At 39.3% G+C, this 12,479-nt stretch overlaps 1 protein-coding gene across 6 annotated transcripts in view; it reads left to right on the forward strand.

Moving 5' to 3' along the window:
- LOC109468861 (RNA-binding protein with multiple splicing 2-like) overlaps positions 1-11,119 on the forward strand; it is a 143,118-nt gene extending 131,999 nt beyond the window's left edge. For 4 of the 6 annotated variants that reach the window (XM_019767225.1, XM_019767228.1, XM_019767224.1 and 1 more), the window contains 6 exons: positions 920-974; positions 1,280-1,349; positions 2,369-2,574; positions 3,706-3,775; positions 7,134-7,241; positions 8,153-11,119. In XM_019767225.1, coding sequence (XP_019622784.1) covers positions 920-974; positions 1,280-1,349; positions 2,369-2,574; positions 3,706-3,775; positions 7,134-7,241; positions 8,153-8,239 — 596 coding nt within the window. In that variant the 3' untranslated portion in view covers positions 8,240-11,119. Of the gene's footprint in view, positions 1-919; positions 975-1,279; positions 1,350-2,368; positions 2,575-3,705; positions 3,776-7,133; positions 7,242-7,977 lie in introns of all 6 variants that reach the window. The other 2 variants (XR_002140154.1, XM_019767227.1) reach the window with 2 other exon arrangements.
- The last annotated feature ends 1,360 nt before the right edge of the window (positions 11,120-12,479 follow it).

Genomic DNA, 12,479 nt, shown 5'->3' on the forward strand with positions numbered 1-12,479 from the left:
AAGATCAGCACCAAGGACAGCTCTGTATAGTTCAGGCATATAGATAACATATTCATTAAATTGATGGGTTAAAAGCACAACATGTCTGCACCTTTAAAATCTATAAGAGGCCAGTTTTGATAAACTACCTGTAGCTTTGCTGCCATAGAACTTGTAGCTGATAGCTGGAGTGACAAATTGCGCTGTCAGATAGTTTCTTGCCTTCGGCGTTTTGGCTTCAATAAAATAAAATTCAATCAATGAACTAGAGCCGGGGCCGTGTTTTCTCATTGATTTTAGGTTATTGCAGGTCTGATTTTGGCAGGATAGAGGTGGATATTTGCTGACAGGATAAGACTTACTGAGATGAAAGGGAAGACATGAAAATGATGCATTGTTTGAGGCATTGCTAAATAAATATGTTGATAAGAGTGTTTTCATTTCATTTTTGTTAGTTTAAATTTTTTGTTATAACAATTTAGCCACTTCAGATTGAGAGCTGCATATATACTGAAAAGATAACACTCATTCAGAATATCTGATGAAAGAAAAGACATGAAAATGATGCATTTTTTGAGGCATTGCTAAATAAATATGGTGATAAGAGTGTTTTCATTTCATTTTGTTTGTTTGTGTATAGTTTGTTTCAACATCAGCCATCTCAGATTTCCATAGTTATTTGAAGTGAAGACTGAGTGTAAAGCAAGTGTGTAAAATTCTATTAAAGCTGGTGTGTTATGCTGGAGGGTGGTTCTACAAGTTGAGCAATACAGATATACATGCAGATGTATGTGTGGTGACAGACACTATAACAAAGAAAAATTATCATGCAAAAAAAAGATAGAAGTCAACAAGCATCTTCAGGTCTCTTGCTGTTCAATATGAATTTGATACATGATAGATTTGATTGATTGATTGATTGCTAATTGATCTATTACAGATGAGCTGGGAGGAGCCTTCTTCACAGGCGTGCCCGAGGCCTGGGCCCACCACCCGTGAGTTGTTTGTTTGTTTGTTTGTTTTGACTTTCATTAATTAATTTTTTCTTTTGCATGTCTACATCTTGTGGTAAGGAGGTTATACATATAGGATCTGCCAATTGTTTTAGATGCATAGATAGAGAAGTACATTGTACAAATGTTAAAGTGACAGTCCCTGAAAAATGATTTTTCTATTGACTCAAGAATTACATGTAACAAAGTAGACAGTATTAACATTGATGAGTTCACTTTGCAGGTGAAGTTAGCACGATTGATTGAGTTTTAAGTTCAACACTAAACCTTTCTGTGTTTTACCCCAGTCTGGCAGCGTATGAGTTGGGACCAGTTGCCCTGGCCCACCCGTTTGCTCACCCTGCTCTGCATACACAGGTAAGGACTGCTCAGTAGTAGTATAAACTCATCTTGCTACAGCTCTTGTTTCATTGACCACCCAAATAACTTGTTACGGTAGATTCTAATGTTGGGAGGCCCAAGGAAATTTTTACCCTCAGAAATGATTTTTTCTCACGGAAGAGCAAATTTTGAATCTATTTGTGTCAAATTTGAAATGAAAATTACAGAAATGTTTTTCTTACATTTTGAGAGGGGAATTTGAAATCAATCCATCTTTAACTCAAGTTTGTGAAAATTTTTGTGGCACTCTGACAATTTGCTCCTGCTGATATATGCTGAACTGTATTCCAACAGAATCAGGAGAAAGGCAATGCAATTTCAACCCCATTTACAGCAATCCCTTTTCTGAAAACCAATCTCGGCCATGTAAAACTTCATCAACTTTATGATCCACGTTGTAAAAGTGCTAACCTCGTCATGGGCCATGAAAGATACGACCCGATATTTGTTTGATAGAATATATTGCAAGGTCACAGCCTTCTAATTCAAGGTCATCTGGTTTCAAAATGTAGAAATTGATATTTCAAAGTTATAACGGTCTGATTCAAGGTCATTTTGGTTCAAAATAATGATACTTCAAGGTCATTCTGGTTCAAAATGATAAGATTTCAAGGTCACAAGCTGCCGATTCAAGGTCATTTTAGTTCAAAATAAAGATACTTGAAGGTCATGAGCAGCTGACTCAAGGTCATTTTGGTTTGAAAAATAATATTTCAAGGTCACAGACTGCAGATTCAAGGTCATTATAGTTCAAGGTAATGATACTTGAAGGTCGGAGCCTGCTGTTTCAAGGTCATTCTGATTCAAAATAGTGATACATGACGGTCACAGCCTGCTTTTTTAAGGTCATACTGGGTGTCTCACGAATGATTCTCTCTCCTGCACTTGCTACAAGCTGTGTCAAGGTTATTTCAAGGTCATATAAAATGCACTAAAAATCTAACACGACTCACTCCAACCTCTGCACGTCTTTTCTTCTTTATCTCACCCACCAGGTGCCTCACCACCCTCAGCACCCCACCATCGCACCTCCCCCCCACCCCGCGTCACTAGCACCGCCCCCCACGGCCGCGGTCCCCCCCGGGCTCACGCGGGCGCTGACGCTCAGCACAGCAGGCACCAACCCGCCGTGCACAACCCTGTTTGTGGCTAACCTGGGGCCAAACGCCACTGAGAATGAGCTAAGGGACATTTTCTCTAGGTACGTTGCACTACACGATGCCTTTAAGTGTTAAGTCTCCACCAGATCTACTCAAATTTATCCTAATATGGTTAAAAAAACTGTAAAATTTGCCCAAATTAAGCCAAATATGTTCAAAAACAGTCAAATTGACTCAAACAAGGTTCAAAAACAGGAAAATTGAGACAAACAAGGTTAAAAAACAGTAAAATTTACCCAAATAGGGTTCAAAAACAGTCAGATTTACCCAAATGTGGTAAAAAATTATCCAGTAGGTTTCATTTTCCAAGTTCCTCAATGGTGGACCCACTCCCCTGGCCAGTTAGATCCTATTTTTCTACCATCCGAACCTCCTTATGAAGGCCTGGTGGAGGCTAACGCTAAGGTTGCATGTTTCACATCTGCAAGCTTTTGTCTTTGTGATGATGAAAACTGTCATTTATGCACTTAATTTATTGATTTTCAGCCCCCAAGTACTTCGTAGCACTCTAGTCTGCTGGTGGCATGTCTGCATGTGTGCTTGTACTCTTATACTGGATATTTATGCACTAAAATTCATTGTTTCTAATTTCATAATGCTGTGTACGTACAGTCAGGACATGTGACATGTGTATGGTGATCTCTAACCTCATTTGCATACTTGTGACAAGTTGTGTATGCTTTGACAACCTTCTTGGAAAAGTTGGAGATTCATTAAATGAAACATTAGGGAAAATTTGAGACCACTTTCCACTTATCTGTTGGTCGTTGTCATTTTTCCTTGAACAGAACAGTTTCTGAGGTCTTCATAAGTTACATGTAAGTTACATGTGTATGGAAAGCATGAAAAACAACCACCACAAGATCAGCACCAAGGACAGACCTATAGTACTTGCATTCCTGAAATTTAGCAGCCAGATTCATTAAAATGATGTGTTAAAAGTGTCAAAATGTGGTAGTTGGTTTTGGGTAATATTATTTGTGATGCTATTTATGTATAATTTGATATTTTGGAGAATTTGGACTGTTTCTGTGTTGTACTCAATCTCTATAATTGTTGACTTTCGAAAATGTGTTATGCTCCCTGAAAGCCAGTGTAATATATAATATTCTGTAACATTTGCCAAAGAAATGAATAAATGTTTGTTTGTTTGTTTGTTTGTTTGTTTACAGATTCCCTGGGTTCAGCCGCCTGCGACTCAACAACAAGGGGGGATCCCCCGTCTGTTTTATTGAATTCACGGTGAGTTTCAACAACTTTGTTTGTTTATTTGTTTGTTTGTTTGTGGATCAAAACATCTGTGTCCATAATATCACCATAGTCCATAATATCACCACCTTGAGAAAAAGTGTGCTTAAAGATATTTTTACTGCAACATACCCTAGGTATGTACATTTGATGTGTGCAGGAGTGCATACCAAAACTATGTTGCAGTAAAGATATCTTTAAGCACACTGTTTCTCAAGGTGGTAATATTATGGACCCTGGTGATATTATGGACACGGATGTTAGATTCCCTGGGTTAAGCTGTAACTTGACTTACCTAACAGTGACTCTTACAAGACTTTGTCATTTTCAACCAGTTTTTTTCCAGTCGTGTATGAAAGTAAGTATTGACTAGTTTTGCCAGTACATTTTAGCGACTCTGAAGAAGAGTGATAGAAACATCTGGAACCATTCCTCCTAGCCTTCCATTTTCTTTCATTTTACTATAAAATGTTTCTAAATTTGAACTTCGCAAAATCTGAGAACTATCTGAGCAAATAAGGTTGCATAGCTTCACTTTTGAAAAGATATAACTGGATTTGACAACTTTTCAAACTGAAGAGCTGCCATTAAAGAATAAAAACACTTAAAGCCCATCACGATCACTTGTAAATCATTCCACAGCTCAAAATCTTGTAATCTGTGTTGAACAAGCATTAACGGAGATTTCAAAACCTCAGACCATGTAACATGCCTAATGGAACAAACGTAATTCCACCCTTATCACAAATACCAAGGGGAATTGTTGCATCGAAAAACTAAATCCATTTCTTGGCGAGAAGAATTTTTACAAAATCCCAAGCGAGAGCTGGAAAGATGGAAAATCTGGCTTGCAGGCATGGAACGGTGCATAGCGTCCCCCCAGGCAATGTGAGAATAGTTTCGCTGATTGCGGTAGGTCCAACGGGACACGGTACACCCTACTTGTCATGCAAACAGTTTCTTCAAGATAATCCTTCTGAAAAACTCCTTATGCCGAGTCGGCAAAAACAATCGCCCTGGAGTCACAGTCTCACCGTGGGACCCTCGGAACAGGGTGTGACGGGATCTGAGCCGTAATCCAGGTAAATGTCAGACGTGAGGCCCAGGAAAAAACATGTCGTGTTTCCTGTTTCGGTCCTGTAAAAACTTAGGGTGCCGCTGGGGAAGACAGGTGCCCAAATGTGTGGGTCTCAGACTCGCAACCTGTTATCCACCTTAAACAAATTTAATGATTTTTATACAGCAGGGGTTCTAGTCCTTTAGATGGGATTCAATGCTGTCAGTCCCAAGTTTCAGGAAAACCACACTGCCCATACTACAACACTTTTCATCAACTTTAAATACAGACCGAATATGTTATTGTTTCCTGTTTCAGTCCTGACAAAATTAGGGTCGGTAGGTTGGGATTATGTTTTTCTTTCTTTCTTTTTTTATTAGACTTTGGTGATCTCTAGTGACCCAACTTATACAATAAAGTAGTGGATGCTACCTGAAACGTCTGACCATTTCCAAAATCATATCCAGTTGCTTGAGTAATTGTTTTTTGTTGGCAAATTGTTCCAGTTTCTCATTCCTTTTTGTACCAGAGAACTGAAGGATGATAATATACGGCAAAAACAGTTACTCAAGCAACTACAAAATCATATCCAGTTGCTTGAGTTACTGGATTTTTGGAAAATTGTTCCAGGTCCACATTCCATTGAACCAGAGAACCGACAAACTGCCTAATCTCCTTCCCACAGATGTAATCTGACCCAGCGCGATGACATATCGCCACGGTAACCACGGCCTTATATGGCATTACCGTGGAGAGTATTATGGGTCCCGTAGGGCTGCTGGCTGATGATGGTGTTACCGCGGCAATGACCTCTGACCTTCCGCTGAGATTTGATGCCTGTGACCTTTCACCTTCTGAGTGAATGATGGGAGATTAGAGGAGAAATATTGCTGGTTGGAATACAGATGTGATGGAATAAGTTTTCTGTTCTGGGTTTTGAGATGAAAAAAAAAGTTTTGAAGTTGGAATTCTCTTATTGTTGGGACTAAGAAAGATTCTTAGTCTAGGTTTTTTGCTTAGGCAAGTAGAATGTCTTTTGAAGGATTTATGGATTTATTTGTTGATGACAATACAAAATCTTTCCAATGAAATCTTCCTTCAACACAATGCAGCTTTCATGACATATAACCAAGCTGCATTGTTTGCATGTAAAGCTGGACAGGTGTGTTATGCAAAAAGTTCTTCTGGTTCCATTGAAGATGTAATGTAAAACAACTAATGCACCTCTTTTTGCCCCAAAGACACCTTGTTCCTGTTCCCGAATCATAACTTCTTTGATTTATTCCCCGATTGCCGTTCGCTGACCTCTGTACTCCTCAGTCTGATTGCTTTTCTAGCCTAAAGGTCACAGACTGACCTGTGAACAGCATTTGTGCTGACCTCTGACCTACCGTCGGCACGGCGATGGAACCTGTCTCGCTGAATCGTTCCAACTGTTGGAAAATCTATCCAAAATTCCGGAGGTGTTTTTATTTATGGGTACAACAGTAATTTGTTTTAGAATTCTGAAGAAGAGTGATGGATATCACTTGAAATGTCCAGAATTTGTTTATCCAGTAGCGGAATTTGAATTGTCTTTGAATATTGTTTTGGGTGGCTGTGCAGTGGGTTTGTGTGTCTGTTTGTATAGAGACAATAGACAGAGTAGGTTGACAGCACATGGGTGGATTAAGATTGACATGCAGAATGACAGGTGCAGTCCTTTAGATGGGATCTAAGCAATAGGTCTCATCTTTGAGGAAATACAAACACTGCTGTGTCACTAGTGCCACCTATAGATGAACAGTAGTACTGCACCCAGCTTCAACAACACTCAATCTGATAGAAGTTGCTCCTAGAGGTTGCATACCTATAACCCAGGTCAACACAGATGTAGAACCCAGATATATCTCCATGTTTTGCTCAAGGATATTCTTGAGTAACCCAGGGTTTTGTACAGCTTTATGTATAAACCATCACCAATGATAATTCATGTATAACCCAGGCTTTTTCATGCTTACATGTATTACTCATGCATGTACATGTATTTCTATATGTCAACCAATGGACTACCAGAAAAAAATCCTATATGTTGACCTAGGACATTTGTTTGTAGACCCAGGTTATTTTACCCTTCTAATTACCCATGTAGCTCTGATTGTTCCTGGGATATTCTGTTAGCAACCCAGGTCACTTGACACTTCTGCATGTATTCCACATCCATTTATTTTTCCCTTATTTTGTGTGTAGACCCAGGTCCTAACTTTAGGTCATTATCAACTCCTCTAACCCACGTATTCTCTGTGTTTATCCCAGGACATTCCGTGTGCGACCCAGGCCATGAACGCCCTTCAGGGATATGTGCTGCTGTCTTCAGACCGTGGGGGGTTACGTATCGAGTACGCACGCAACAAAATGGGGGAGGTGAGCATCTGAATTTCCCTTTCCTATTAGCCCCTGTCATACATAGCCGAATATGGCTTCCTGATGAACATTGCCTAACTCTAGATCTTCCCAGCTGTTGGTTGGGGGAAGGTTCTGAATGTGTGACGGGGGCTTTACCTCTTTCTTCGTTAGACTTACAAAATTTGTTTTTGGTGGCTCTGTTCCTGTGTTTGGTGAGATCTGAGCACTTCCTGTTGTGTTTTTGACAGCTACTGCATTGCCTGATTTTGATTGAATAGCAGCATTGTGTGTTGGGCTTATGAAAATTGCTTTTTCTGCAGTGTAGATGTTGATGTGTTGATAAATTTGTGACACAGTTCTACGAAATCAATTTGTTTGGAGGTAAAAGAATTGTCACATGTGTTTATGTGTGTTCAAATATGTGTGTTATGTACATAAACATGTTACATGTATAGATGCATTGTCAGCCTTGCAAAGAGCTTTAGCTTCTTGCTGCTTTTTGTTGTATTCAGCTATTGCAGGTGTTCCTTTCTGAGTAGTATGCGGTGCTCCTTGCAACTCACTTTGTTGAGGTATATGCCTTTATTTGCATCCTTCTCTTCTGCTGAGCTGTCTAACTGTGTCCTCTTTCTCTTACATCAGCAGCATAACTGATGACATCATCAGATCCTGTGCACACAATCCCTGTATTTGACCTTGGAATACTGGTCTCAAGGTCGTCACCGTAACACTTTTCTTCTCTTCTCCATTTCAGACACGCAAAGACGGAGAAAGGTCCACGAGCCATTCGCCCGTCAATATTCCAATTTGATGACATCATCACCCACCCGACCGCATCATTCGTTCTACTACACCTACTCCGATGACATCATCAGCATGTTCATGACATCACCACCATTTCAATGACATCGTCGAACTTTGTGTTCCAGACAATCCTACCACAAGGCAACAACGACAGTCCGTATGCATATCTCATCCGTGTTCCGACGCCCAACTTGCAAGGCTGGGCCGTTTGAACCTTGACCCTCGACCCTACATGACCCCATCCCATAATCCCACATCCAAGATGGGTGGTTGTGATGTCATCAACAGAGCATAAGACAGAACACGGCAGCACATTCCCTGGTCGCAGATTCAACAACAACATATCCATGGTGTGATGGGCCTGCTTCACAACAGACAAAAGAAACTTAACAAGAGTAAAGTTAGCACGACGTTCGTGGCCGTAGATTTATACATAATGTACAGATCACCAGGGTGCCTATATTTCCTACGGTGACTTAATATGATACGGGGTGAAAACTGAAGATACGGGGTGCACGTGAAGGGTGTTTGGGCGCTACGGGGTGCACTTACATGTAAGAGTAGTAGTTGCAATATTGACATGCGCCGACCAATGGGGAACATCCAGGGGTCAATTTCAGGTGCAGCCTGCTTTCACGTGTGATTCAGGCTTCTGATTGGCTTAGGTCTGACCAATCAGCATGAAGTGCTTTGAATTTGAATCAGAAATGGAAAGTTTTGGATGAAAAAGTGACATTTGATGATCATGTGATGACCATGTGATGGCAGGACATGCCTGTATTTTGCACCCCCTGGATGGTCTCCCATTTGGTTTGGTCTGTTTCTCATGGATTTAACTTCTCGTGAAAATGGCCTTTCTATGGCAGAACACCACAGGGCAATGCAATAAGCTATAAAAATGACCAAGACTTAAAGTTAACGTAAAAACATAGTAATTGTAGATACTTTGAAAGTTTCTGTAGACTCCGTTCCACATGGCTTCTTTGTATAGTGTTAAACCAGTATGGCTATCAGCAGTGGAGCTGCTTGGGGGGTGTGGGGCCTTGTTAATCAGGTGGCAGCATTCAGAGGTTTGGGGCCTTGGCAATCATTAGTATTAGAGTGGTGGGTGGCATGTTAGACTGAAAAAGAACCCCCCCATATTGAATGTTCAATGACCCATTTCTGGTCTGATATGCACTGGAATTGGGAGATTGGACTTGAATGTGGGGGGTGGCAGGGTGTTAAGGATAAGAAACTTGTGCTCCAAGTTAAGCAAAGATGTGAAGTAGTGAGTACGACCTTGGAGATGACTGAAGTTGAGGTCGGCGAACATTTAGAGGACACTTCAAGGTCGTAGAACGTTCTTGCCCTGACCTCACCAAAGTTTTGTGACCTCGGACAGAAAAATTCATATCAAAACTTCCTACATCAAGTACAATCAGACATATAAACCAACATATGCAATATATATATCTATATACTAGTACTCTAAGTGATTTTTTGGCGACACCTCAGGAGAGGTGCCATTTAAGTTAAAGGATTTCAGCATGTGAAGATATATGCAAGTAGGTTTACGAAAATGACATGAATTTTTCTGTCTGAAAGGTCAAAATGTTGATCATGTGACACGTTCAAAGCATTCTGGGTAATTTGCATGGTGGATTCTGGGTTATTCTGCATGACCAATCAGGTAACAGCATGACGTAATCTGATCTAGGGTGAATCAACCTCAAGTGCCTGAAGTCGAATATTAATCGCTGAAAAAAAAAACATGAAAGAAATTTTGGTTGATTTGAAAGAGATTAGTACCTAATAAATTATGTATGTATAGGCAGATGATACTTAAGTATATACATTGTAGTAATGTATACAAATGTACGTATCTCCTTTTTTTCTTTCTCTATGTGATTTTGTTTAGTTTTTTGCTTGTAATTTTGCAGTGCAGGAAAGAGATATGTAAGGATTGAAAAAAAATGTGTTTTCTGCACTTTTGTTGCAAGGACAGATCATAAACATGCAAATGAGTTTGTGAAGAAGAACAAACATGTAAATGCTTTGTCAACATGCAAATGAGTTTGTGAAGTTTCACGAACATGCAAATGAGTTTGTCAACATGCAAATGAGTTTGTAAACATGCAATTTTCAATAAGTACACATTTAAGCTTGAAAATTATACTTAACTTTAGTTTGTTACCAGGCAATTTCACAATCATGCAATGTTGATATTTTGCAGAAAGTTATTTTGTGAGAGACGAAGGATTTGATTTCCATGTTTTGTTGCTGTGTAAGAGTCTGTTGGGAAAAATTTCCAAAGCCACATTTTTTGGCGACACCTCGCAAACGGAGCCATTTGAGATTGACCACAAACTAAATGCAGTCAACCTTTGATTTGAAGGTTAATCCTTTCTTTGAGCCACGTTGAAGGAAAGAAAGAAGGTTTATCCTTTTTTTGAGCCACGTTTAAGAAATTTCAAGAAAACTTCTCCAAAAGATACCACCGCTTTTTTTTTTGTTCTTTGTTGGAACAGACTTTTTCCTAACAGTGTTTGATTTGAGTATGTAGTTGATATGTAAAGTTCTATACGAGATGATGATTATTATAAGAGATTAAAATAGAGCTTCAGATGTATTACTTTACTTGACAATCTTGGATTTTGAGATATATGTTATATTTAGTCTGTATTTGAGAGTCTAGAGGTAGAACTTGTTGATTTTCTAAGTTTTCGATTTGTGACGTGAAAAAAAAAGAGTGGTTGTGACGAAGAGGGGTCAAAGGTGAAGGGTGAAAGGTTGTACATAATTAGAGACGTTATTATGTACCTGCAGTATTTATTTCTTAAAAGTTCCTTTTTTTTTCTCTGCAAAAACATTAAAAAAAACACAACCAAATCTCATTTCTGGCAGGTTACAATAATTTTTTCCAGTTTGTATTTATTGTATGTAACCAATGGCAACGCTGTGCAATGAACTGAAATTTTGGTTACCATGGCAACACATCAACTATACCGATTTTGTACAACTTTTGCTGATATTGACGAAACTTTTTACCCAGGTTTTACTCGACTCTCTGCTTATATTTTAATAAAACCGAGGATTAATTTTCCACCAAGTCTGCTTTTGTGATGAATGAGTGAATGAATGAATGAATGAATGAATGAATGAATGAATGAATGAATGAATGAATGGTTCGATGAATGGATGGTTGGATGGATGGATGGATGGATTGATGAATGAATGAATGAATGAATGCTTTTGTGATGTTTGTTTGAATGGGTGTGCAAGGTTGTTCTGTGTGTGTAGTTTAGCGTAGTCTCCACCATGTAGAAACAGATAAAAACCCCTGGCTCTGGGCTGGGGTTCAAACCCACAACCTCCCGACCACTAGCTTCAAATCCTGACACTCAAACCACTCGGCTAAAAGGTCTAGACCCATCAGCCAGGTCAATTGGTACCCCCACTGTTACAGAAAGAATAGAAATTGGCCACATAGACAGACGATTGAGTTAAAAAGGGAGCGCCAAACTGTTTTCTTAGTGCAGACCAACTCCCCTGACATGTTATCTGTCTGTCTGGCCAATTTCTACACTTTCCAGCCGCCTCCTGACCCTAAAGTTGAAGGTTCAGGGTAGGTTTGAATGCACTGCCTTTGAGACAAGCATCAATTATTAGCTTGACCCACCAAGTTATATGAATGAATGAATGGATGGATGAATTAATTATTAATGAATAAGAAGTTATATGGTCGACCCAAATAGAGAAAATCAGAGATATAGAAATTAACCTTAAATTTACATATTCACCATAGATTGAACTTCACATAGTACAGAAAAAGGAGGAAAAGTTGAAAGAAAAGTCTGAAAAATAGATAATAATGTAATAATGTTTTGAATTAGGACATTTGAAGTGAAGAAAAAAAAGATAAATTGAATATTTTGGTCATATCTTTATACTACAAGTTGCTAGCTGGCACTACTCTCCAAGCAGAGGTTTGGGTTTGGGGGTATTTTTAGCGTGTTTTTAGGCTTTTATACCGGAGTTTCTCTTTTTACCGGATAAAACATACCATTCCAGTGCAAAAGAGAAACCCCGATAAAAAAACACCAGTAAAAAAAGCCCGATAAAAAGCCTTAAAACACGCTAAAAATAACCCCTACCCCAAACCCAAACCTCTGCTTGGAGAGTAGTGTTTATAATTTATGTTACCCATGATACATCGTGGCAGAGACCCGGGATTTTGAAGAAGAAGCATGGCGGCCCGGAGTTTGGAAGAGAAGAATCCCTCGGTGAAAATCCGTGTTTAGAGCAGCGAATCGCCGAGTTTTCCAGGTAAGGGCTATTTTATTCTGTTGTTTACATGTTTGGGAACGTTTTTGTCGGAAAACTTGTGCAAATTGGGCGTTATTTTGTAAAAAAAGGGAGAGGAAAACATTTCGGTGTCGTGCAGAAATTCAGTATCGTTCACAAATTATG

The sequence above is a fragment of the Branchiostoma belcheri genome, unplaced genomic scaffold, assembly GCF_001625305.1.
Source record: "Branchiostoma belcheri isolate BF01 breed outbred unplaced genomic scaffold, Haploidv18h27 scaffold2, whole genome shotgun sequence".
Classification (NCBI taxonomy): Eukaryota; Metazoa; Chordata; class Leptocardii; order Amphioxiformes; family Branchiostomatidae; genus Branchiostoma; species Branchiostoma belcheri.